Below are 25,833 nucleotides of genomic sequence, written 5' to 3'. Positions count from 1 at the left end.
TTGAAGAAGCCGCCAATTGCCAGAGCCGCGTCACTGGGCCCTGAATGCTACGTTAAGTGTTGCCGGCTGCAACCCTACTGCATCCCGTCACCCTGGACCTGAAACATCGGACGACAACCCCATCTTCAATTGATAGCAGGACACGAGCATGCCATCACCAACGCTCAGACTGCGCCCGGGCGGCCCAGAAGATGTCGAGGACATGTGCGAGACGCTCCTCGACGCCTTCTCGGGCAACATGGTCGGCCGCACATTCTTCCCCCGCACGTCAGCGTCCGCGCGCAGGTTCTGGTTGGACGCACTCGCGGACGAGATCCGTGACCCCAACGCGCGGTTCGTCGTCGTCGAGGACGCAGTCACATCACCTCCGACCCTGGTTGCATTCGCGAAGTGGAACGCGCCCGCACCCCCTGCGACACTGCAGCCTCCACTTCCCGACAGCTGGCCGGAAGACCGTGATCCTGCGCTCGCGGACGTCTTCTTTCAGACGCTGGCAGATAAGCACCATGAGATCATGGCAGACAGGCCACATTGGTACTTGGAGATGATTGTGACGAAGGGGAGGTACCAGGGGCAAGGAGCAGGTGGAATGCTGTTGGGCTGGGGTGTCGACAAGGCGGATGATGAGGGCGTCGAGTGTTACTTGGATGCTACGCCCCAAGGGAAACACCTGTATGAGAGATTTGGCTTCAAGGATGAAGAAACATGGTCTTTCTTCGACGAGACCTATCGGCACTCTTTCATGATTAGAGTGGCAACGAGGAACCCCTTGAAGGGCGGGACCACAAGATTCTGAGATGAAAACGTTCTTGTGTCCGCTTTGTTGGGTCAAGCTAGCGATATTGGTTCCAACACACTTTGCTCCCTCTAGTCATTCCACTTGAGGTTCAGAGGGCGGCAAGACTTTCTAGCATTCTGTATCACAGCCAGTCGTCAACATTGACATCAGGTACACCACATTCCTTCGCAACACCTTGACAAGAGCCTTGGCACCCGAGAGAATCGATGTCAGCTATATTCACAGAAAGCAGTCAGAAGCAAGGAGGTGAAGAGATGGGAATCCACGTCAAAGTTCACCTTCCGTCGAACGACAAGACGCTACTCGGCAGCATGCACACCACAACGCTTCGTGTGTCTTTGAAAATAATTGCATTAGCTGGTCGTAATGCAAAAGAGAAGATTGCTCATTGTAAGCAGAGCAGGCAAGACTCCAAATTTGAGGTGTGAATCTGTGACTTCAGACTGGCGAAAACAACTCGAAAGATAAAAGATACAAACACTGGCTGCACGAAAAAAAAATTGTTGCTATGTTCGCTTACGAGGATGATTGACAAGGCGTGCCGCAAGGATGAAAGTGCATAACTGGATTTAGAAGTCAGTCCCGTACCCCTGTGGAGTGAATCCGTTTGAAGTAATGAAGATACAATACATATGATTCTGAATTCGGGAGCCTCAAAGTCGGACAGCACTTTTTCGACCTTACCAGTCTCAAGTGGGCTTGTTGCTTTTACCTTGAAGCCTACTTTCTGCAAATTAGCCCTGACATCTTTCTGCATCTGTTTCAGATCAGCGGAGTTGCAACCATGAGACAGGCGAGAAGCTAGACCTGCCAAGGGTCAGTGTATGTTACTGTCTGACCGGGTCGATTGTTGATTAGTTGGGAAAGCAATTTGAAGGAAGCGCTCTTGTTGGGGCTAGAGTGCCCATGTAGTTCGAGTCTGAAAACAGATTGGTTAATAGATGAAGGCCGAGACTGCTCGCCGATACTAAAGGCAATGAAACACTTCAACTATGGGCGTACTTTCGGGGCAGAAGCGGAAGGCTATGTGTGAATGACTCTCACAAGCCGAAAGCCTGCTGAACATCTCCCACCATTTGTGGATTGCACTTCCTGCACAAAATTCCTAGACTTTTTTTTGGCTGGATGGCCTCGATGATATTTGCCGCCGTGGATTAATTAGATGGGGGCATCTGCAGAGTAATTTCATCCATAGGGACCTTACCCGTCTCAAAGAGTTCCCTGTACTACCCGTGATGGGATCTGCACTGCCGCTTTTCTGATTGGTTTTGTCTACCACGCCGTATTGGCAGCTTTATAGGTTCTAAATAATACCTATTCGACAGACTTCATGATACCTCTCACAACTGCCAGATAGTGATTAAACAGATACAAACATTACAACGCTTAAATCAAGGAACAGCATTATAGAATCATCAAAACCAAAAGATTAGAATGGGAAGATTAAGGCCTTTTCTTTTCTTTTCTTTTCTTTTCTTTTCCTAATCTTAAAACTGGAAGTGTAAACTGAAAACATAGACACCGGTGGCACATTGCCACCCTTGCGAATACAACAGCAGCCCCCGTGGACAGGGAGGTTTGATAGATTATCCATAAGACAGGAAAGTATCCTAAATTTGAAGATGTTCGTGATTTGTAGAGAACACAATTCGCTGCTAGTCCAAGCAGACTATTTGTCTCCGAGAAGCTGAGCGGTAGTGAGGATATAAACTTCGGGACGGACGCAAACATTACCACTATGTCGGGCGAGGTCACTGTCTTGTCAGTATCCGGAGTACAAGCGTGACCAACGAGACGCCAAGACAATTTGTGCTAGAATCCCTACGCAAATAAGAAAATCAAATGGACCCTTCCAATACTCATGAACTGCAAATCTACTATTTCCTCGTAATGATAGCACAACATAGCTCTACATGTGTTCCAGTTCTCAACAAGATGAGTTCTCTGTATTGGAAGGATATGGAGTAGGAGGCTAAGATTGTCCAGATACCACAGCGAGGACACACAGAACTGTTCCAAGACATACACCGCTTTCCAAACGGAGAGAGATTCAAAATCAAATAAGCGTGACCTGTCGTGTCTCTGCTCTTTCCATAAGCCACGTAGCGCGTCCTCCCATACGTGCACCCAAATTTGGAGGAAGGTTGCCTCCACAGTACTCAGCGAACTCATTAGACTCATCCACATACGAAGTGTGAACAAATTCATGATCAGTGAAAGACCCGATGCGCTCGAACTTCGCTACACCGCTTTCTGTGTTGTGGTTCTTCAGCAGCACGATGCCGTTGATGTTTTCGGATATGCTGGGTTTGTCACGGACAATAATCAAGAGCAGGCACGATGATCCGTCTGGCACTGCGCGATACTTTGTGAGATCCTGCGGATGCACTTCGAAGTCTGGTTTTATAAATAGGAATGCATTCCCTGACCTTCCGACCAGATCAGAGTCCAAGTTCTGCTTATAAATCTTAAGATCCAGCACTGGTCCTTCAAGTGTGATCTCAAGATGGCGGGCACCTGCGTAAACGTCAGAATCGTGTGGTTGGATGCTGCTGCCCAGAAAACGGACAGTACTTGAGGGCCCGGGCTCCATATTGTGAAAAGGGCTTGGAGGCAATGAAGCCCACGACCAGGTGGGAGCGACGTGTTGGAGTGGCCTCGGTAACAGTACATCGTTCCCCCACTTTTTCCACATCAGAGCCCCTGGTAGGTCTTCTTTCCAAAGACCTGCCAAGTACGTCTTGCCGTGCCGTTCCCCATAACGCCTGGCAACGCCTGCGAGTGCTGGCAGTATGTCCTTCATAAAGGTCAATTCAGTTTTTTGGAACTGATATATATGGTCCCACCACGACTCGCTTCCAAGCGTTCGGGGAGACTTTTCCCGCCGTTCTAACCACTCCAATTCTTCCGATGTGCATTCACACCAGGTTCTCTCTCGACATTCCCAGAATATTTCGTCTCGCGTAAAGTGCACGAATCTTTTTGACAGAAGCCGCTCTTGAAACACCCATCCTCTTGCGAGCAATGGACCGTCAAGAACTTCCGTCCGAAAAATCGTATCAATATAGCACGGATGCCTGAGTCGTTGTCGCATAAACACAGGTTCCCCTCTGATTTCTGTCACCTGGGTCCCGGCGTGTCTTTGCTCCATGGTTGAAAACATGGAACATCCTCCTTCAGAAGAGGTAGCAGAAATAGTGAGGAATGCGTTCTCATATATAAAAGCCATATTAGCCGCCGTTATCTCCCAATCTTTGATATTATCCTGAATGATACAGTAACAGTCAATCCAGATAAAGCGGAGATGGAGCCTAAAAGCCGCTTTGATAGCATCCTTCATTAGTGGATAGAAATTCTCTTCAGGCACCTCTGTCTTATACAGATCTAGATTGTGTGTTTTCAGGGAGTTCGATTCAGTTTGTGGTCCCCATCTGTGGCTGAGACACGCATAGCTCTCACGCCGGGGGCAATCTTCCACAACTCGGACGCGTAGGGGCTGGATACTCTCGATCTCTAGGATTCGATGCGGAAGTTCCATATTTTCTGCGGGCTGACAGAGCCTGTGTCCTTCTTGGCACCGGGATAACCATATTTTTAGAGTGTCGAAAGCTTCCGTGCTAGAGGTGTCTCCTGATGGGGCGCGCATTCGCCAGATCATGGGAGAGTCCGGGAAAGAAAGCGGCCTTTCCAAAAAATTTCGTTCCTCGACCTTAGATCCTTCACTTGTGGTGAAGAACTCGTAGGTACGGCTTTCATCCGAGCTGCCGACTTGAAGATAAGGTGTCATCATGGGCCTCGGACCGAGAGGACCGAAGGCAAACGTAAGCCCCATGGGCAGGCTCATTTGAGGATTCAGCAATTTGACAATGCCAGCACAAGCCCGGCAGTTTTCACCACTTGCTAAAATATCCATCAGCTGGACGTCTTTTTGACCGTGCCAAAAGCTAGATATCCCTAAAAGACAAGTTTTGCAGTGGTCACGCTTGGGCGGCTTTTGGCCGATAATCTCCGAACTGGGCCCCGGTGACTCGGCGTCTTGGCTTTGCATCAAGTCCATGATGCCTGCTGATGACGGACTTCGGCAATCAGGTATATAGAAATGTCAGATGCAGACTGCCAGTGCTCCTGCATTCACAAAAAGGTCTCTGGCCTGAAATGGCCAAAGTTGAGTATCGGGCAATGGCGATGATGTGGTAGTGGAGAAATTCCAAGCGGTCAAGACATTAAGAATTCAAAACGGTAACTGCGAAAATTTTTGATCCATTTGGCCATAAGCAAGCGGGCCGGTGCGGCCTGGGGTGGCTGCTGCGCCACCAAAGATAAGATCATGTGCCCCAAATGGCCACTCGCTGCATCTTTGTTGGCCAGTGGCTCATGCCAGGGGCGATCGAGAACTCTGAGACTACGCTTCTAGGACAGGCTCACCCAAGAAGATAAACATTCAGGCCCAAATAGCAAGTCAAATACTCAACAAAGACATGAGCTATGCAGTCTCATCTGTGACACGGTATGTCTGTATCACCTACCCCAGTCAACGTCCGCCCACCCAGCCTTTTCCATACGTCCGAGATTATCAAAGATTGCTGTGACATAATTGCTAGAGCACTTGAATATCGAACACTCCGATACCTGATATTAGAAAATCTGTGCCGGGAATAATCAGTGACGTCGAGCGCGTCAGTAGGTGACTGGTGAGTGCTGGTACAGCACTCATGAGCCTCGTATCAGGTGGTTTCAACGACGGTGGAGAAGAGCACATTTTCTTTTACCAAGGGCATCCGGGAGCGTGGTTGTTATTAACACCACGGTACCTTCTTCTTCAGAACTTCGTCCTCGTCATAGCATTCACCAGGTTCAATTTGACTAGGTTAGACGAGAGAGGCTGAAGGAACACTGACTGGCATGTAAATTGTTCTCATACTATTTGTCACTCCATCAGCTGTTTCTCTGGATCATACTTGCATGCCGAGCGAGAACACACCATGCCAAGAAGTAGATGATGCCTCCCAGCGACCACCCACGTCAACCAATTTTCATACTCATGAGAGATAAAGGCAGAAACTTCACGGCTGATTGGTGTTGTGATATCTGTTCACCGAAATTCGCATCAACCTATCTACAGCAAGTCAAGCCCGGCGTAGAATCAAATCGGCAGCCTATCCCGATATTAGCACTATCTATTACACTCTCGCACACGCCAGCAGATAAAGAAAAGGAAATAACCTACCTTTTCCCCAACAGCATAGGCCAAAGCGCTAGTATGGGACCCAGGCACCATCGGCACGATCGAGTTGTCCGCCACGCTCAGCCTTCTCGTCCCATGAACCTGCAGATCTGGCCCGACTACGCCGCCCAGCTCCTTAGGCCCCAGCGCCGCCGTGCCAACCTGGTGCGCTACGTCTGGGTTGATAGACCTGCGCATCCACGACCGCATCCCAGCATCGTCGTAGATCCGTGGACTCGTCTCCCGCGGCTGGAGCGCGGCCACCATTGCCTCGTGGCCCATGTACCAGCGGACGCCCTGGAGCAGCTCGATGTTCAAATCCAAGTCAACCGGGTTGCTGAAGGCGCGGTAGTCGATTATGGGATCCGTGTCCAGGCCGTCGTCGTCCGGAGAGATGTGCACCGTGCCACGCGAGAAGATGTGCTGCAGTATGGCGCCGCCGGCCGTCTGCCCGGAGAAGAGCGACTCAAGCCAGGCTGACTCGTGTGACCGCAGTTGCTGGATCAGTACCTCTTTCTGAATCACATAGCCTGCAACGAGCGTAGGGTCCAGACCACGGGGGAGATACTCATCAGGGCCTTGGGCTCGGATCTTGCGAACGAGGGCCTCTGTCTGGTTCGAAAAGACAGGGAACGGCAACCACACACCGCTGTTGACATACGCCGTGTACGGGCCCTTCTTCCCATTGTCCCACAGCCTCTGCGCCTCCATCGCGAACGTGCTGTTGCTGGCGAGGTCGGCTTGCGTCGGGAACACAGACACGCCAAAGCTGTGCGCGAAGCTAAAGGACGTGTGGCTCTGGAAGTTGAATCCGACGCCAGGCAGCGCCACGTTGACCGGCACGCCCGCGGCTTGGAGAATGTCTTCGGACCCTATGCCGCTACGCTCCAGAAGCTGTGGTGTGTGGAAAGTGCCCGCGGAGACGACGACTTCCTTGCGTGCCTTGACGGCCGAGACGGTGTTGGAGATGCCGCGAGGCTTGTACCGCACGCCGTCGGCGACCCAGGACCCGTCCGTGTCGGAGAAGCCGCCGGTGACTTGGACGACCCGGTAGCCAGGTAGAAGATGGAAGTTGTCGCGTCGTCCGGGACCGTTGTCGTAGTGGCCCGTCTTGGAGTACGAGCGTTTCTCTGTTGCTGGATCGATCGAGTTAGGCGCCCAGACGACCCCGTATTTACTGCCGTCATTCGCCTCTTTGGGCGAGACAATTCCAGGTATATTCTTGAAGGCATTGAACATGCGCTCTATTCAGAAGTCAGCTCAGAAGTTCGCGCAACGTGAGCCGTTAGTGTGGCTTGCGTTGAATCGGCCATTGAAACGGCCGATAGCTTGAGTGAATGGGAGGCGTGCCGCCCCTCTGGTACGCCGCCTCCACGTCGTACGTGATGCCAAACGTCTCCCGCATCTCCTTGGTTGGCGGGTGAAACGTCACGCTCTTCCTAAACGCCGGTAGAATGTTTTCCCAGCCCCATTCAGCAGCGTAGTCTTTCTTGTAATTACCGGCGACCAGCACCCAGGAATCGTAGTCTTCGGCAGAGCCACGATCGAGCAACATCAAATTGATGGCAGAGCTCCCTCCGACAGCACATCCCGCTCTGATTGTATGTCTTCGTCCATCTAGACCTACCTGTGGCTCCGTTGTGTCATTGTACCAACGTGTAGCCACGGAGTATTGATCTGGGCCTGCAACTTGCTGGTCTGGTGTCGTGACAGCCACGATGGAGTCAGATGAGTCCAGATAGCCGTATTCAATAACCAGAACAGTATCTGCAGCATGGTAAGTGTTTGGCCACCCGATAGAAATGAATGTGTGTACAATTGCCGCTTTCCGTCAAACGATCTGCCACTGTGAGACCTGCCGTGCCGCCTCCTGCAATAATGTAATCGTACTCGTCCAGCAAATCATCCTGCCTCTCGATAATGGTAGCTGATGCAGCATGTGCGGGTAGCCCTGCTGCTGTCCTTGCGCAAAACAAGAGAAGCCCACCGTAGAAGAGCATGGTTCGCCTGTTTGTGACGTTGCTTTTCATAACGGAATTCCGTTACCGTACCAAGTTTTGAACTCTGGAAGTACATTGAACCAGCATTCGAGACGAACGTGCCGATATTGAGTAAAGATATACGTCTGAGATCTCGCTAATAAAGTAATAAAGAGGATAAAGTCCCGGGAAAATGCGATTGACTAGAAAACAAAGATGGGTTTCTATTAGTTCTTGTTGGACGCACTGTCAGCTGGCATGCATATACTGTGCAACCCCTCGATTTTATCCGGGAAGCGCGTTAGCATACTGCCTCCTACTCTGATGTCTACTGCAAAAGAGCTTCACGTATTACATCTAATGCAATGCGACTGCCACCAACGCATGCATCTGTTTGTGGGGCTTAGCCAATACTGATGCCCAAACTTCTCCACACGGGCGAACCACATGCATGAGTATGCCTGTCCAAATTACCTTGCATCTCAAGCCTTTCGTATTTCTTTCGTGCCGTCTGACCATTAGAAAAGACCTCGAGCCTCCCTTTCCTGCTAGATCTACCAGCTCGCAACGACCCATTACCTTTCAGGGTCGTCCAGCAACATGGTACACGAGTACACCTTACTCGCTACGTGCACTTTAGTAGTCAATTAGACTCTGACCTTTCTAGCGTCTTGTAGCTATTTGCTGGATCCAGCATAATTCCTCTCCCGAGAGACCTAGTCTAAAAGATGTACTCGTCCTCATAGCCTTCGTCATCAGCACAGCCCTAGTGTCCCGATCGACATAGGAAATTGTGGACGAAGGCCAGGGCAAACGCCAGCAAGATGTCTCTGCATCCCATCTCGAGCTTGCAGCTAAGGTATACCCACCACACACTCCTTTGGTTGCCAGGTCATTTTGTCTCTTTGCTACCTACCATCTTGACATGCCCCGACATAAGAGAAACAACTGTACATTCCAATCTCGTTTCAGATGCTCTATGAACTCTGGTCACGGGCCTGCTCTGTATTTCTGCGAGCCTGTTGATGCACAATATCATGAAAGAAAACACCCATCATGCAGCTCATCACACCACCATGGGAATCATGGTGCTCATTGCCGCGCTCAACATAGCTTCAATCATTCAAACTTTCCTCATTTACCAGCCTCTTGCGACAAAATGGGACCAGGTGAGTATTGGCAACGTGTGGTGACCAAGTCAGATGTGCTATGCGGTTAAGGGAATCTTCAGGATCTTCCCAACCTGAAGCCAAGACCAGTAACTTGCTGCTCCTACGACAACGCGATGTATCTCTCCCGGGGCGGATTTGACTGCGTCAATAATGTCGTGCTTGCTGATACGTGATGCCCACACGTAGAAGATGTTGAGGATACGGGGAGGTCAGGATTGAAAGTTGTTGTTCCACGAAGGTTGCGACAACCTGCATGCGTGCTGGTTGCAAACACATGAGCGAGAGAAATATGTTATTCCCGTGTCTGCGAAACATTGCAAAAGCACATTACTCCCAGGCGGAATATTTCCGCTAGAATGACGCCTCGGAGGATATATTTCTTGTAGACATTCTCATCTTCATGTACGGTGTCTTCATGTAATATCACACCAAAGTATCTGTTTTTTTTTACCTCTCTGATCACGTGATCATACTACATCACAGAATTCGCCCTCATTTCAGACAAATTAATAGAAGGAGACTATGTTTTCACGGAGGCGAGAAATGGTTGTCTCGAATGCGATAACCGGGTGTTGGCGTCGTGTGATATATCTATCATCCTCCGAGGAGACCGGACACTAGACAGAGGAAAGATTAAAGAGAACGCTGAGTACGCGTTGGAATGATTGTTCAATTGATGAAGGGTTTCTCCAAGCTTTCCGTTCGAAAGTTAATCTCGAGGCTACAAAACGGCTTTGTAAATTTAATTGAGACCTGAAGAATATTTGAATCGGACCCTTCTCTTCCCCTTCCCTTTTAGAAGAAAAAGGGAATGAGCCCATCCAGAAACTCCTTTGGGCGACTGGATCACCTACACACTCTATACCACGTGATAGATGTGGAAGCGAAAAGCCGCAGAGAATGCTGCGGAATGCCAGTACCATGACCAGCGATACTCTTTTCCTTTCCCATTGAATCAGGGTCATAGCACATCAGATCACTCAGTTGATTTGTCGACCCGAGAATGTTGCCACCAATGGTCTTCTATCCTGAGGTGCACCGGGGTCAAAGGCGAGACCGGCCCGCAGTGATTGATCATCGCGAGAACGGCAGTTATCTGAGAGTCATTGGCCGTCCGGTCAACGAGCTCGATGAAACCATCGTGAAACTAGTGTATCTGCGAGTTGAATAGATAGGCCATCTGTTTATGTCGAGTCATTCGTGCAGACCTCACAATGACAGACGTCGCGTTAAAGTGTACGAAATACACTTGGAGACGTGGATAGATCGAAATGAATCGCGAACATTTTTCAAATTACATGGAAAATGAGACGCATGGGGGATGATCAGGAGCGAAGCGACTCCGCGAACAACGTGATACACTTCGTGTCACTGGCTTCCACATTGGACATTTTTGTGTTCTCCTTGATACTCAAGTGCCCACGAGGTCGAGCTGACCGTATGTAGCACACTGCCTTTTCTCGGGTTGACAAGATGTGGACATGGTCGCTGGTTGGCCCGGGGGTCGGAAGCGAATCGCCGCGGCTAATGAATTATCCAAACATGTTGCCAGAAGCATACAGCACGCCCCTCAGAAAGCTAGATGATGTTCTAGCAATATTGGCATTTTCATTCAGATGCGCTGCGGTGATAGTTCAAGACGACATGATGTCAGACAAGCTTAATACATCCTAAGTCCGCATACAACTGATCATATGCTCCGACAGCACGGGTTGAAGTCAATTCATCATGACCGCTATGCTTAATATTCAGACGGGACGAGTTTCACATCGTAGCTTTGTGTCCCAACCTCGATGTGACGCGTGAGAACAGGTACAGATTATTATTCTGCGATGTGATCACTCAGAATTACGCCAGTCGGTGAATGCCTGGAATTGTATACTTTTTCAGACTCGACCCCGCCTCCGGTATGAAGTTTCATTCTCCTGTCCAGGTGCAGTGTATACCTCACTTCGTCTCCGCAATTCTGAACACGTACTTGACCGCGTTCGCCTTCCCAGCCTTCAAGTTTTCCAGTCCTTTCTGGACCCCGCCAAGCCCACCTGGCACGACCTCCTGTGGCTGAGGCTTGAACCAACCGTCCTGGAGCCCCTTGGCGAAGTATCTCATGTACACGAACCCGAGGTCCTTCTCGTCCTGGTGCACCGAGCCAACCATGGTCTTCTTTACTTGGACGCTGCTGCGCACATCCTCCTCTTTCACTGGCAACACGGTGGTAATCGTAGCACCGTCAGAGAGCGCCTTACCGAGGTTGACGTAGCTGCTCTTCTCGGAGACCGCGTCATACGCGTGCAGAAGATTTGCACCGTTGGCGGCCTTCTTGATGCCCTCTACCACGGCATCGTCGCCGCTACGGTAGTCGATGATGGTGTCGCCCTTGGAGGGGTCAATGAACGACTTCACGTGATCCTGTGAGTTGCCAGCGATGCAGATGAGTGGGTGGATGTTAGCTCGCAGCGCAAGCTGCACCACGTAGATGCCCACCGCCGAGGCCGCGCCGTAGATGACAAGCGGCGTCGGCTCGCTCGCGGGCTGCCACGGCTGCGGCAGGCCAAGCTTCGTGGTGAGCCCACAAGCGGCCGTAAGTGCAGCCAGAGGGATTGCAGCGGCCTCCTCGAACGACGTGCCCTTGGGGATATGCGCTGTGGTGTGCGCCCATGCGACGGCGTACTCGGCATAACTGCCGCCTGGTGTCATCATCTCGTGGAAAGCCATCACACGATCGCCGGGCTTGAACTCGGTCACATTGGCGCCGACCTCGTGCACGGTGCCGGCGATGTCGTCACCCTGGTTGAGTACTTTTTCGGGCATCCATTCAGGCACTTTCCAGTCTTTGGGGTTCGAACCGCTGACTGCCACCTTGATGACAACTTGGTCATCATTGGGCTTTGGGATTGAAGATTCAATGATCTTGACCACAGGCCCTGGACTATCATTAATTAAAAGTGAGTTTGTAACCCCTCAGAGGTCTTACCTTGGTCAACAATTGCCTCCTTCATGGTGTATGGATTGGACTTGCGCTGATTATTCTGAGGCAGATTTGCTGGCTGAATGGAATTGATGTGAAGAGGAGTATATTGTGATTGATGTCATGGCTTTCATGTAGCCTCACGTGGATAGACATTGGAATGATATAACCACATTGTGACGCTTTGGAATGGGCTCGCCCGATTGTCGATTTGTAAGAATGGCTTTAACTCCGATTACATCACAAGCTAATGATTATACAACAGTGATGTTCGCGAGTCAATCTGATTTACCCGCACTGGGCTAGGCGGGTCCAAATGGATCCCGAGGTCGTCTGGCCTTCCCCACCTGGCCGCTCCAAAATCCAGTCAAATGGGGTCAACGGTATACTGTACTGTGTAGCAAAGGTCCACATACCATTTCATGATTCATCTTTTAAGTTCGTCCGGCCAGTCGGCCGAAAGCGAATGGGCGCGCAACTGATCTACCCATCGCTATCTTTTCTTTCGGATCTTCTGGCTCGTTTTAGCCTTGGCACATGCGTGATTTGCGTGGCGCCAGCGTTACGTTCACACTGTATATTCTGTCGTATTCTTGCTCGAGTTCGCTCATGTATGCCCGAATACAGAACACCAATAATATAGCAACCTGTCTCCGACTGTGGTCTCGCCCCGCGATCATCTGTAATGACGAATCCGCTGGCCATCTGCAGCTAGGAGAGCCGTAGCGGGTGGAGTCTGAATTGGTACAGCACCTCGCCGAGGGTACCTGTTGAGGATCCCCTCGGGGGGCAGGGTTCTACATTCAGTCACTGTGTGAGTGACAGGGCTGCCGGTAATTCCAAGACTTGAACTTCCTCGTCGGCGATTCGCTAGATGACCTTTCTCTAGATATAGTTTCTTGGTCGTCGATCGGGCGTCAATATTGAGTCTGAGCGTCTGCTTGCTTGTCGATCAGCACTTAGCGTCTGGGTTACGCGGTTGGGCGATGCAGCTAGAGGCCTGTATTTAGTAGGCATTGCCCACACTGCGCCAGGACCTCTGAATTTACAATTGCAAATTCCGCTGCGCATAGTGATGCGGCTGCCCTGTGCGCAAGTGAAAACGATGTCGGCAATTCGGGGAGAGCTGAGCTGTAAATCTGCAAGAAGCAGGGTTTCGATCCTGCAATCCACAAACCCTATGAGATCAGGACCATCGGTATTGCGTGTATTCGATCCACCGTCTCAGACAAGGTGTAGACGAACGAGTACGGCCTAGGCAGTTGCTTTTAAAGGCCTTGGCATCATCGAAAATCGCGCGGACCTGTCGGCACTTGTATGTCTTCTCTCAGTCTGCATCCAAACTCCTGCTCCTTCTTACGATCCAAACAGGGGGCAAGAACGGCACTGTCTACGGGTACAAAGTAGTTGCTGTGGTATGCCAAATGGGAGACACGGCAAGGATATCTACTGCCAAGCATCGCCTGGTCGCCTGCAATGTCACGGAAAATCCGAAGACCTGGAGGCCGGTCTCAAAACCGACAGGCCCTTGCCGGAGGAACGAAAGCTGGTTCCGTTCGAGCGATAGGAAATAGGTCGAGCCCACCAGAGTATAATATAAATCGCCCCATAATCTCCATGATATGCATGCATCTGCCAACGGCCACTGGCTCGCAACTCCAGGCCCTAAATCGTTAGTGGCCCCAGGGCCGTGCTCGACGATCTCCACACTTCTCCAGGTTCAACTGCCAGGCTTGCTTTTGACAGGCTTCTGTGACTAGCTTTGGAAGGTCGAGGATCGCGCGCATTTATCGTCTGATTTACGTGCTCTTCAGGGGGCTTCTTGCAGCATGATCTGCCGCGGCACACGTGTATGTTTTGCCAGCTTGCGGCAAGGGATGCCCCCAAGCACTAGATCTGTCATCCAGCGGTTTCCTGGAAAATGTGTTTTGATTGGGTGAAAGTGACAGCATTAAAGTAAATGAACCTATCCGTCGGCTGATTCCTCACCCTGTTATGTCTTTTAGTGTAATTGATTGAACTTTAAACGTTGTTGCATATTCCCGGTTCCTGAGGAGCTCTGCCGGAGATTGCGAGCGAAAAGCTCGTGAGAGGCGACGTGTCGGCTGTCTGCTTCACTGCCGTCGATCAATATGCTTTTCAGACATGCGAGGTGCGATGCACGACATATTGGTGCCGACAGCTTCAGTTGCGAGCGAATGAGCTCTGCCACAGACGCAGTGGCCAGGGTGGCATCAAATTACGTCTTGATAGGGAGCGCTCACTGGTCGAATCTTCAAAAGGCTGTGCAAATCCCGTTCCCATGAGTCATCATCGTCCGGGTATCACATCCGGAGCCCAATCTTTGTTATATTCAAGCTCTCGGCTATCTTGTCCGGGCCCTGTGCGTCGTCAGTTGGGCCTTGGCCGTGTATGCAGTGGATTGAATGAGTGGCCTCAGGAGGTTTGGTTTGTACTATGAAACTATTCAACCAGGTGTCAATCGAAACTCTCCAGAGTCATGGAGAATTAGACACGTAAACAACGAAGCGATGAACGACAACCGGTCAAACCGTTGCTGTCGTGAATATCAGTCCCCGTCTCTGGACATGGGCGGCGAACCCGACACGCCGGCTTAGACCTGTGAACTTCAGACGGCTATTTGTAGCAATTCTCTTGCATGAATTTCCGAAGGGGTAAAAAAAGGGGCCAAGTCGCGCCCTATGCTAGGCGGGGTCCCTGCTCGCAATGCAGCGCATTGTAAGGACATCCCTGGATTCGCCGCCATTGTTTCGAAGACATCGAGCTACCGGCCGAAATCATGGCGCGCTCTGGCGCTCTGCGCCCGCTCCACCTTTCTTTTCGGAGCATTCCATGCGCAAAATACCTGTCCGGCGGCCGGCCTCCATGCCCATGGAAAATCGAAAAAAGCATCGTTGGAATCGGCTCAATCAGTCCCACAGCTGCAAAGAAATGGCTGACGGCTCAATGTCCGGGAAGTCATGGCACCCTCTGACATAATGCCACAGCACGACATGATTCGAGGCGTCCAAGCATGTTCACAAAATCAGGGCCCTCTCAGGCCTAGAAGCCGGCCGGGGCAAGATCATCCGATCGACGTCAACGTCCGAATAATCTGCGCAGGGGAGCCTGCCGAGGCCTATCGGCAGACTCGCACTCATTTCCACTGGGGGGTCGAATCAACTCTAGAGAACAAGGAACTTAATCTTGTGGGCAGCGAGCCGCTCGATGGTGGTTCCCTGGTCGCCTCTGGTGCCGTCCCCACTTCGGACGGGAAGCAGCTGCATCCGCGTTTGCGAATGCCCAGATTCCCATGCAAGTCGCCGCAGGATCGAACATGAACTGAGTCGTGCATGAGCGGTCCGAGACGAGACTGGCGGGACATCCTCGGACAGCTAGCCCGTAAACGTCACCCCCAGCGCTGCACCCGCAGCCAGTGAAGGCCATATGACATCCCGCTGTCTCCAGTCTTCTCGACTAAATAATGGTGGTCCCCGCCGAGTGCGCGTGTTGTAATAATATCAAGCTTTTTCGTTCTGCTAGCCAAGCATTGCCATGCCCGTACGGCGGAATTTAAGCTCGACATAAAACAACCCGAGCCGGCTTGGGGGCGTTCACTTCGATAACTTACACGCCTCAGCATTCATTATTGGGGACAAATAACGACAGAGATCCCCCCCCCCTCCGAAGAATATTAATATCGACAAGCAAAATGGATAAAATGGCGATAGAGATGGCGATGCGACGGGCAGTGATCACGGCGGAATATCTGGCAGAGGACAGGAGTTCACAGTTGGTGGGGATCTCCATCGCCTTCGCAGTTCTCACAACAATTATCCTGGGTCTACGATTTTTCGCAAAAAGATTCCAAGGAGGAGGCGTATATGCCGATGATATGTTCCTGATTGCGGCTTATGTTGTCAATCTCGGAATGTGTGCTGTTGGGATAAGTAAGTGGCCGGCTTTACCCTCAGAAACCGCTTGGCTGGACTCTCTCAAGCAGACGTAAGTGGCGAGACAAGTTTATTAATACTCTGCCACAGTTATGACCAAGATTGGCGGCGTCGGTCGCCACGTCGAATTCGTCGAGGAGTTTCACCCAAAACAACTCACCGGCTGGGCGCAGTCCATCCTCGCCTTCGAACTTATTTACTTCACGTCCGTCGCGCTGCCTAAGCTGGGCATCATCTGTCTATATCTGCGCATCTTCAACTGGAAGGGCGCAATGCGTAACGCGGCATTGGTCCTCTTTACCCTCACCGCCATGACATCCGTCTCTCTCGTCGTAGCGGCCTGCTTCCAATGCACCCCGATCGCTTTTTGGTGGGACAGGACCATCCCAGGGGGACGCTGCTTCGACGTGCAGGCCTTCTTCCACGCGCAGGCTCTACCTGGGTTTGTGCTTGACTTGGCAATCATGGCATTGCCAATGCAGACTATTTGGCATCTGAAGATGCCAATGGTCAAGAGGTTGGCGCTGGTTGCTGTGTTTCTTGTCGCGAGTTTGTAAGTGAATCTGCATTATAACACCCAGTTGGGTACTTCCAGCTGACGATCTCATAGCGGTATCATCGCATCCGTCATCCGCGCAAGAATCTTCTTCAGCACGGCTGCCTTCGGCGATCGCACCTTTGCGTCAGTCGACCTCGTCGGTTGGTCCATTATCGAGACAAGCGTGTACATTATTACAGGCTGCCTGCCTCACCTGCGCGCCCTGGTCTCGCACTACACTCCAGAATCGATCAAGAAGGCGATCAAGAGCAGCCTCAGCTCGGTCACGACCAAGTATGGCAAATCCAAGGGCACGTCGGGATTCTCGGGTTCCAAGTCGTTCGGACAAAGCAAGAAGGGCAACACCGTCCAGGTGCACGCGCTAGACGACGATGCTATCGAGCTCACGAGGCAAAACAACAACTGGAGAAGGCTGTCAGGCGACGACCTCGAGAGCGGCGCGCCGAAGACTGGGATGACGATGCGGAGTGGCGACACGTGGCTGCAGGATGCGTCGCCAACGGTGAATGTCAGGAGCTCGCAAGATATGTTTCAGTCGCGGGATCGGCTTGGGACTCCAAATGACGGTCAGATCACCGTCACGACAGAGGTCAGGCTGACTAGGGACTAGAGATCCTAATGTCGCGCAGGATTGTCGAACAATCTATTTAATGTTTCTTTTCCACCATAGCAGGAATGCGTCCGCTAATTTGAGATACCACACTTTTCGCAATACGCTTTTCCTTCCAATGTGCTCACATTTGGTACTAGTATTGAAACTCCGGGCTGAATGCAGCCACTAATTCTTGGTCCCCTTATCTTCGCAACTTTCTGTTGACTATGAATGTTCTACGGGAAATTCGAGCTCTTGCTTCTGTTTTCACTTGACTATCAGTTACACATCAGCTCCAACTAACAATTAACTCAGGTCGATCCGTTGCTCTCCAAGAAAGACTGGGACATAGAGGGACCTAGTTAAATTAGAAAGATCGAGAGATTCGGTCAAATCACGTTTTCCTGCACTGCCCGAGTCTCGTGATCCACACATACGCCGCCCGACACTCGTTTAAACTACAGATTATACGGGAAATATTTGACCGCATCTTACATAGTATTTGTCAATTTACTTCCGCCGAATCCTCCCGACCCGCATTTGCAGTCCTCCGCAACGGCTCCGTACTCGGAGCCGTAAGGGCGCACCGACAAAGCGCGGAGTATGTCATTGCCGTGATATACCCACAGCTAGCACAAGCGCGTAAGCGCCAACTGACGGCTTAGAGTTAAATACCAGAAAACTGCAAGGCAGCCCACAGTCTTATCCTCTCTCATAGTCGAGTCTCACAGGAACCGAGAAACCAGCCATGACGAATGAAGATCCCAATTGGCGCCCTAAAGCCATCGTCTTCGACCTCTTGACAGCCCTGCTCGACTCATGGAGTCTCTGGGACGCATCGACGCCGTCCAAAACAACAGAAGAAGGCCGCCGCTGGCGCAAGCAGTACCTCGAGCTCACCTTCGGTGCAGGCGCATACTCGCCATCAACCGCATATGAAAGCCTCGTGGAGCAATCAGCCCGCGACGTCGGCCTCCCGGACTCGGCACCCGCAGCGCTTGTCCAGAACTGGCAGCAGCTACAGGCGTGGCCAGAGGTGGCGCAGGTCCTCCCGGAGCTTAAGGCAAGGGGATATAAGCTCGGCGTGGTTACAAATTGCTCAGCGGAGTTGGGACCCGTCGCTGTGCGGAGAGCTGAGCAGTCTGTCGGCGGTGGGTTCAGTTTTGACGCTGCCATCACGGCTGAGGACAGTGGCTTCTACAAGCCTGCAAAGGAAGCATACGAGGCTATCCTTCCACGACTCGGCGTGCAGTTGGATGAGATTCTTTTTGTTGCCGGCAGTGCGGGAGATGTTCAGGGTGCTACGGATGCTGGGATGAGGGTCGTCTGGCATAATCGCGTTGGGTTGGCTAAGAAGGGTGATGCGATCGCGTGGAGGGAGGGTAAGACGTTGGATGAGGCTTTGCATGGTTTTCTTTGACTGGTAACTAAGCCACTGGCGGCTATCCTCCTGCGTCTTCGTGCCATACCGACGTTTGATTCAGTCTAGAACACCGGGGACGGGCAGCCTGTGGCGACATAGAGCGCATGGAGCGCCTCTTCGTCTTGGCGCCTCGCTGCCTCGTATCGCTGGTATCCATCCTCAAATTCATTTATGAGAGCCTCCTTGAAGTCTCGTTCGACCCAAGGTGAAGCTCCCAGGGCGATCTCGAAGTGGACATACTGTAGCAGACATTCTCGTTTCTGACTCAGACCGACTCCATCTCGGATGATCTCGTAGCCGTGTTTGTGGCGATCGTTCATAGAATATTTGTCGTAATGCACATGGACTGTGTCCTCGTTTCCGCGTTTCGCCACCTCATATGCGCCTTGAATCACCCGAGCTCGAGATGCTGTCTTCGCCATGGCAACATCTCCGCTGCACTTTCCATCCCAGTCCCCATATCCCATCCTGAAAACCTTCAAATACTGCATCTTTTGTTGCCATTCTGGAAGGACGGTGCTCCATCGAAGGTCAATTTCGAGAGTGATTGGGTTCCATGAGCTAGGATGGACATCCTCTCGTGTCATGACCTCTTCTTGTGGAAAGCCCTCGCTGTCCACTGGACCAAGCACTCGCGCCCGCCACATTATCGGGCAATCATCCAAGTAGAGCTCCTCGAGCCCACCACGGCCATTGTCGGAGCCAAGTCCAGCGATCCAATCGATTTGCCACTGGTGACTGAAGACGTATCTCCCAAGAGCGAGGGTCCTGAGATTAGAGAGTCCTCCGGTGCCATTTGGGCCTTGACTAAGCACTCGAAAATCAATCCTTGGACACCAGCCCCAATAGTCATGTGAGTAAAGAGACAGGGTACGCAGGCGGTCGGAAATCGAGGGCGAGAGCCATGTCGACGGTAAATCTTCGAAAAATCTGTATCTGTTCCACAAAAGTGATCCCGGATCATAGCCGCGATCATGTTTGCCGGAATTCGTCAACAACTGCATTGTTGACAAGGACTGGGTTTCGAGAAATCTTTTCAGCGTGGCAGAAGACATTAAATACTCAGCATCCTTCTCTGAAAGGTTCGATACCGTCAAACTTGACAGATTGATGCCTGTGTCAGGAAAGTGTTGCGTCGTGCTGGAAGATTCCGGATCTGCTTGGGTGCTGATTTCCAAAGACAGATAAGATTGCAGTCTTTCCGCCCTGGGTGCAAACCATTTATCCCAGCCATGCTCCCACCGGGCTTGCGACTCCCTTGTCCAGGATCCGGACAAGCATTTTAGGATAGTCTCCATGTATATGGTGGTAATGCACATCGGAGTTTGACCTTGTTGATCTGTCAACAAGGCAATGTCGTCACTCATCCAGCGTCCGTGATCTCCCGTATAGCTTTTTGCCCGGCTGAACCTCACGTTCAGCGTCCGCAGCCCATCAAGAAATCTCACAAGAGGAAGCACCCTGATGGTCCGCAGATATCGCTGGATCCGCACGCCATGCTCAAGCCCATTATTTGGAGGAGCTGCCGTCCGCGAAAGGCTCAATGTGAGCTCTCGTACCAGAGGTCTCAATCTTTCAGATCCGGCGATGTTCAGGAACGGGTTGACGTCGAGACCGGTCTCGAGATGGACGTGACGGAAAGCGAGAGCACTCGCGAGTGGCTCGACCGATCGGTTGAGAAAGCGACATTGAACTAGGGTTTCATGTGGGAGAAATGAGAATATGTGGCTCAGCACATCGTCTGGAAGGCTTGCCATTTCAATGAGATAATGGTGAATAGTATTGCTGGATGGTAAATGTTTTTGCTTATGAGTCGAAACGGGCTTGGGATTATATTGACTTAGTGGTACAGTGGTATTTATTCTGTAGAGAGATCCCATATATGTCCTGTTTGAGGCGCAGCTGTGAGGTGGAGTATGAAAGAGGCAGCAACTTTGAGGCTCGGTGAGTGGGTTTAGGCAGAACGAGAAGGGAGGACAATCTTACGTCACCTCATGTAGCTGGGATACCACCCAAACCTGCATTTTCCCAATTCGCACCGTGGTAACGACGTCGTCAAAGTTCGCAATGCCCGGTATTGGACGATTAGTAGATTCGTATGGCATCAATTATTATACACGTTTTCTGGCGGCCGTTGAGATTGCCTCCGACTATAGACCTCCCTCACCTCTTCCGGGTGCCACCAACGAACAAAGGGAGCCTCGGGATTGCCTTGCGTATACCTTGCCGGATAAACGACGGCCTCCTCATGTATCTCTCTCACTTCGGCGCCCGCGTGCGTCGCGCTTGAGCCCGAGCCCGTATGCTTCGCAGTCGTCCCCGGGTCAGTCCTGCCCCCCTGGTGGTATTCGGCCTCATTCTTGAGGTTCTCTACCGTGCCAAACACCCTGTCCAGGGTGTCGTCCCACTCCTGTTGAGCTTCGGGCGTCAGCGTGAATGTGCCGTGCCTGTGCCTGGCTTTGACGAAATCGACCAGCTGCGTCAGGATGTTGGCCTCAATCTTGAGCTTTACGCTGTAGGCGAAAGGCTTGTAGCTGATTTGGACCAAAAAGAGGCCAGAGTACTGTAGAGCGATGATCGTAACGTCGAGGGCGATGACAATGACGTTGACGATGAGGAGATGGATGAACATCTTCTGGACGTCCCATCGGGCCCTGTCGCTGCTGAAGCCGGTCTCATTACCGTTGCGGGCCACGAGGAATTTGAAGCACCTCCACAAGTACAGCGAGCTGAGGATGACTTCCTGGATAAAGAAAACAACCACCTGTATCCTTTCGACGATCTGATAGGGTCTGACCCATGCTTGTTGGCCAGGATGATTACTTTGGCTGCCAACCGTAAGAGTCAAAGTTGGAATCTGCACAAAGATGATGGTGAAGATGATCATGACGAGGATCCACTTCCTCAAGGTCCTCGACAGCCGAAGTAGATGAAGCCGACTGAAGAGCACCAGACTCTGGCCACTGACCATAGGCACCCATCCGAAGGCTGCCATGAAGGCTGGTTGAACTCTGTTCCCTGCACCTATGTCGAAGACGAGAAAGATGAAGCCGATCGCAGACAAGACAACTCCTAGCGTGGAAAATATCATACTCCAAAAATACAGACCAGAGTATCGTTTGAAAGTCAACAGGATAATCGGGAGCATCTCGAGGCTGTTCCACAGCGCGCAGCCCAGCAGTGCCACCATAGTATAGCGCTGTGCGGGCTCTATGGTTTCGATGTTGATCGCCGTGGCGCCAACGCCTTGATCGCGAGAGGCGAGGATGCGCACATATTGCGATAGCTCGGAGGCTGTTTGGCCCATGGTGCCATCGCGGCGGCTTTTGGTTGTGCACTGCTTTGGGACCCGCTGTCAAGCACTTATTCGGATGATGTGGCAGCTCCTTCGGATTTCCTCATGGGCCTGGCTGAGTGGTGGGACGAGAGTCCTCCACTAATGCCGAATCGGTAATTGCTGGAATTGACGGTTCGATCGGTGCGTCTGGCAGTGGAATTGCTGATATTGATCCTATGCTAAAGCATGTTGCGTGGTGAAAGAATGGTTATTAAGAGAATGGATGTCATGTCGGAAACCGCACTCGGTTCTGGGCCTCAGGGCTGCCCGATATCAGCGGTTCGCCCGGCTGAAGAATCTGTTTTGGCCTCTGCCAATACTTCCGCATCCTGTCCCGTCGCCTTAACCTGCCAGCCTGCCCAGGTCACAATGCTACTTGATACCGTGCTAGCAGGGTTGAGGGGGAGCTGGCTGCCACCAGGAAGTCGCCGAATTTACCACCCAATTTCCCATTCCAGGGGGTGGGTACCCAATTAGATGTATTTAGTCTTTCATCATTGCTACAGTATCATAATAAGCTTTCGTCCCCAGTTAAGGGCTGCAGAGTGCGCCAATGGCACGCTCGTCCACAATGCCGAAAAAGGTTGTGACGAACGCAGCTGCGAGGAACACTGCAGCCGATTCAGCTTAAACTTTGTTTGAGTCATGTCCTACTTTCTTACTGGAATTGCAGCATGGAGAGGGCTCTCTGGGCTGGTTAAAATGGAGACTTCTTTGATGACATTGACGTACATAGATCACGATGCAAGACATACCCACAGTGCAGATGGCAACACACACAGGTCAGTCGTTTGCGCTCAAACACTCTGAGCCAACAATTGTATCTTTCGTCCGAGTTCTCTCCCTCAAGCGATGCCTAGCCTGGAGACCGAGGATCTGCGACTGCCCGGCTCGGCAGAGTACCTCCTGAACCACTTCAGGTTGCAGAACCTCGCCGAGCGCAGTACCCTGAGGTCGATTGCAGTCCAGACGGATCGATGCTGCTTCTGCTTGTCTGCCAATGTCACCCCATCACACTATAACTTATTCAGTATATCCAATCAATGGCCAGAAGGAAGCTGACCCTCTGCCCTCTCAAACACTCCTGCTGACTCCTGGGTACGACGGCATCTCCAATACCGTGTGATCTTGTCTTCTAGAACATTATCCGCGTGGAACGGGCGGGGGCATGGCTCACCCCTAACCCGTGGACCCGATCTCCCCGTTGCTGGCCGAGAGCGGTCCGTCATGGCCGTACGGCTCGCAAGTGGCGCCCGCGAACCTTATTTTGACGGCCGCGAAAATGGCTGCAGCCACGCGACTTTCCCCAGTTCCACGCGCCACCCCTGATTGACCCCGTCATCCACGCAACAACCACGCTCTTTCTGCTGTTGAAAATAGCTTCTTTCATTTCAACCACCTTGGAAATGGAGACCTCGATTACTCCCGACAGTCAGATGGCTTCGCAGCCTGAAATCCTCGAGGTCTCAGATGACGACACAGCGAGCGACGTAGCAAGCCCTGCTGTAACTAATATAGCGAATAACAATCAACCACCCACCGTACACACAATGCGTCCACCGCCCCACGGCAAGCGCCTAAGAACTGAAGATAGCCTTACTTCTTTTCTAGATTCTTTCGCAGCTACTGAAGGGTATGCGATATCTCTGCGGCGTTCTGCTAAAAAGGGGAAGTTGGGCGCGAAGAAGCTGTACCAGTGTACCCGTAGCGGCCAGTCCTCTTCTCAAAAGTCCAACGATGCGGACAGCAGTCCACGTAAAATCAACTGTCCTTTCATCTTCTCCGTGGATTGCTTGAAAAGAACAGGCTTCGAATGGGAAATCGATACCCTTAGCACCCTGCCACATAACCACGGCCCTGCAAACAATCCCCGTCTGGACCCTTTGAGGCAAATCGATCTCGAGGCTAGTGCAGAGCTGGGTGGTCAGCTGCCCGACTGGGTAAGTAGCTGGCAGGGCGTCACCTCGACAGGGCGTCATCTCGATCGCACCCGCATTACACCTAGGAACATTACTCAGACGTCATCAGGAAGCTCACAACCCGAGAGCTTCATCAGAGTCTAATTTCTATTCTTAGTTAGAAAATCGGAACGAGACCATGGCGCGTGTTGACGCAGAAGCAATCATCCATGGAGAGATTGACTCTCGTGTCGAACACATCCGCTTCATCAATGACGAGGTGGGTCGTTAGTCCCGCTGCCGCCACCCCCCCCCCCTTGGGCCGGGGTCCCCCTTTCTTTTCAAGGTTGATGTCTGTTTCAACGCCAGATATCACCTCATACAATGAGCAAAATTCCTGGCTTTGACAAGACCGCCAAATACGCCATGCCTCGGGCTGACAAGTCGCGCCTAGATCCATTCAAACCCAGAGCTGGCTTATGAGGAACACCAAGCTCATGATACCTTCGTCAACCTCCTGACCAAGCTCGGCTTCACAGTTGTCCCACATGCTTTCGGTCTCGAGACAGCCTTCTCGGCCGAGTATGGGTTGGGCGGCAGACTCATCATCTTCAACGCCGAGTACGACGCACTGCCGGGGATCGGCCACGCCTGCGGGCACAACCTGATCGCCTCCGCGAGCCTCGCTGCCTTCCTCGGCACAGCCGCCGCACTGAAGACCTCCAGGTCCCCGGGACGGGTCCGGCTGCTCGGCACTCCGGCAGAGGAAGGCGGCGGCGGCAAGCTTAAGCTGATCGAGGCCGGCGCCTACAGGGGTTGCGCGGCCAGCCTGATGGTCCACCCGGGCCCGGGCTACCGCCTGTCCGCCCCGGTGCGCGGCGTCTCGTACGTGCCGATGCTGGCAAACGTCAAGAAGCGCGTGCACTTCACCGGCAGGGAAGCACATGCGGCCATGGCACCCTGGGAGGGCGCCAACGCCCTCGACGCGGTGTGTCTCTCGTACAACGCCATCGCCATGTTGCGACAGCAGATCCGGCCGTACGAGCGCATCCACGGCGTCTTTCGGCAGGCTGGTGACCGGCCCAACGTCATTCCTGCGCATTGTACCGTTGAGTACTACGTCCGCAGTAATACTAAGGCGCATGCGGAAACCTTGTGGCTACGCGTGCTGAAGTGCTTTGAGGGGGCGGCGCTTGCGACAGAATGCAAGTTTGAGGTCGAGACTCTGAATTCCTATGCAGACGTACGAGCGAGCAAGAAGCTGTGCGAGGCGTACGTGGATGCCATGCCGCGCGGTACCGTCCACCCAAGTGAGCCAAGCGACTTCCTTGCTGGCAGCACAGATATGGGCGATGTCTGTTATGAGTGCCCTGGCTTCCACGGTGCCTTTGGGATAGACACTCAGGTGGGCGAGGGGAATCACACGAAGGGCTTTGCCGCTGCGGCAGGTACGGATGAATCCTTTGATAGAGCGGTGGAATGCGGCAAGGGGATGGCTCTCGTCGCGTGGAGAACGCTGAGTGATGACGGTTTCGCGGGTCAAGTGCTCCGAGAATGGAAAGTGGACACGAAGCACGCAGCTGAGGGCAATTGAGTCGGCTAGGCATCATTCTTCGATTTTATTTTGAAAACCAAGTTATGAAATATCCTTCAAATATCCTTTCATCACAAATTTATTGGGTATTGAGTAGAATCAGGCTAGTACGTGACGAAAGCCATTGCACCTTTAAGAGTCTTTCAGAAGAATCTCCAGATATCCTCTGCCTCTATCCCCATCCCACTTATTCACCTCTTTGTCGAGCATTTTTCCATCTTCTCGCGCTCCGAAGGTCATATTAGGTGCAGCCTGTCTTCGTAGCTGACACAAGTGTTTTCGTAGAAAAAGTGCTAATCTATGTATTTCCAAAACATGGGATCAAATGCCCATTT

General features: G+C 52.0%; 11 protein-coding genes across 11 annotated transcripts; 5 read left to right on the top strand and 6 right to left on the bottom strand.

Moving 5' to 3' along the window:
* Positions 1 to 148: 148 nt before the first annotated feature.
* On the top strand, positions 149 to 796 carry J7T55_001394 (uncharacterized protein; the record flags this gene model as incomplete). Its single annotated transcript, XM_053145486.1, has 1 exon — positions 149 to 796. One exon carries the CDS (start codon positions 149 to 151, stop codon positions 794 to 796), a length of 648 nt encoding a protein of 215 aa, XP_052991657.1.
* Positions 797 to 2,855: 2,059 nt separating this feature from the next.
* Positions 2,856 to 4,856, bottom strand: J7T55_001393 (uncharacterized protein; the record flags this gene model as incomplete). The annotated part of the gene is made up of 3 exons (XM_053145485.1): positions 2,856 to 3,102; positions 3,229 to 3,596; positions 4,509 to 4,856. 3 exons carry the CDS (start codon positions 4,854 to 4,856, stop codon positions 2,856 to 2,858), a joined length of 963 nt encoding a protein of 320 aa, XP_052991656.1.
* A 1,069-nt stretch (positions 4,857 to 5,925) lies between these two features.
* Positions 5,926 to 7,262, bottom strand: J7T55_001392 (choline dehydrogenase; the record flags this gene model as incomplete). Its single annotated transcript, XM_053145484.1, has 2 exons — positions 5,926 to 5,955; positions 6,027 to 7,262. 2 exons carry the CDS (start codon positions 7,260 to 7,262, stop codon positions 5,926 to 5,928), a joined length of 1,266 nt encoding a protein of 421 aa, XP_052991655.1.
* Positions 7,263 to 7,308: 46 nt separating this feature from the next.
* Positions 7,309 to 8,023, bottom strand: J7T55_001391 (glucose oxidase; the record flags this gene model as incomplete). Its single annotated transcript, XM_053145482.1, has 2 exons — positions 7,309 to 7,790; positions 7,840 to 8,023. 2 exons carry the CDS (start codon positions 8,021 to 8,023, stop codon positions 7,309 to 7,311), a joined length of 666 nt encoding a protein of 221 aa, XP_052991654.1.
* A 1,055-nt stretch (positions 8,024 to 9,078) lies between these two features.
* J7T55_001390 (uncharacterized protein) lies at positions 9,079 to 9,347 on the top strand (the record flags this gene model as incomplete). Its single annotated transcript, XM_053145481.1, has 2 exons — positions 9,079 to 9,171; positions 9,234 to 9,347. 2 exons carry the CDS (start codon positions 9,079 to 9,081, stop codon positions 9,345 to 9,347), a joined length of 207 nt encoding a protein of 68 aa, XP_052991653.1.
* A 1,774-nt stretch (positions 9,348 to 11,121) lies between these two features.
* Positions 11,122 to 12,173, bottom strand: J7T55_001389 (uncharacterized protein; the record flags this gene model as incomplete). Its single annotated transcript, XM_053145480.1, has 2 exons — positions 11,122 to 12,098; positions 12,149 to 12,173. 2 exons carry the CDS (start codon positions 12,171 to 12,173, stop codon positions 11,122 to 11,124), a joined length of 1,002 nt encoding a protein of 333 aa, XP_052991652.1.
* A 3,690-nt stretch (positions 12,174 to 15,863) lies between these two features.
* On the top strand, positions 15,864 to 17,264 carry J7T55_001388 (uncharacterized protein; the record flags this gene model as incomplete). The annotated part of the gene is made up of 3 exons (XM_053145479.1): positions 15,864 to 16,092; positions 16,186 to 16,648; positions 16,706 to 17,264. The coding sequence occupies 3 exons, from the start codon at positions 15,864 to 15,866 to the stop codon at positions 17,262 to 17,264; spliced, it is 1,251 nt and encodes a 416-aa protein (XP_052991651.1).
* Positions 17,265 to 17,994: 730 nt separating this feature from the next.
* On the top strand, positions 17,995 to 18,666 carry J7T55_001387 (uncharacterized protein; the record flags this gene model as incomplete). Its single annotated transcript, XM_053145478.1, has 1 exon — positions 17,995 to 18,666. The coding sequence occupies one exon, from the start codon at positions 17,995 to 17,997 to the stop codon at positions 18,664 to 18,666; it is 672 nt and encodes a 223-aa protein (XP_052991650.1).
* Positions 18,667 to 18,731: 65 nt separating this feature from the next.
* Positions 18,732 to 19,673, bottom strand: J7T55_001386 (uncharacterized protein; the record flags this gene model as incomplete). The annotated part of the gene is made up of 1 exon (XM_053145477.1): positions 18,732 to 19,673. The coding sequence occupies one exon, from the start codon at positions 19,671 to 19,673 to the stop codon at positions 18,732 to 18,734; it is 942 nt and encodes a 313-aa protein (XP_052991649.1).
* A 1,100-nt stretch (positions 19,674 to 20,773) lies between these two features.
* Positions 20,774 to 21,976, bottom strand: J7T55_001385 (uncharacterized protein; the record flags this gene model as incomplete). Its single annotated transcript, XM_053145476.1, has 1 exon — positions 20,774 to 21,976. One exon carries the CDS (start codon positions 21,974 to 21,976, stop codon positions 20,774 to 20,776), a length of 1,203 nt encoding a protein of 400 aa, XP_052991648.1.
* Positions 21,977 to 23,412: 1,436 nt separating this feature from the next.
* Positions 23,413 to 25,498, top strand: J7T55_001384 (uncharacterized protein; the record flags this gene model as incomplete). The annotated part of the gene is made up of 3 exons (XM_053145475.1): positions 23,413 to 23,946; positions 24,083 to 24,184; positions 24,359 to 25,498. The coding sequence occupies 3 exons, from the start codon at positions 23,413 to 23,415 to the stop codon at positions 25,496 to 25,498; spliced, it is 1,776 nt and encodes a 591-aa protein (XP_052991647.1).
* Between the last annotated feature and the right edge of the window lie 335 nt (positions 25,499 to 25,833).

The sequence above is a fragment of the Diaporthe amygdali genome (assembly GCF_026229845.1).
Source record: "Diaporthe amygdali strain CAA958 chromosome Unknown NODE_21_length_814164_cov_65_183785, whole genome shotgun sequence".
Taxonomy (NCBI): Eukaryota; Fungi; Ascomycota; class Sordariomycetes; order Diaporthales; family Diaporthaceae; genus Diaporthe; species Diaporthe amygdali.
The sequence above is the reverse complement of the archived record's forward strand: the minus strand, read 5'-3'. Positions and strand labels throughout refer to the sequence as shown.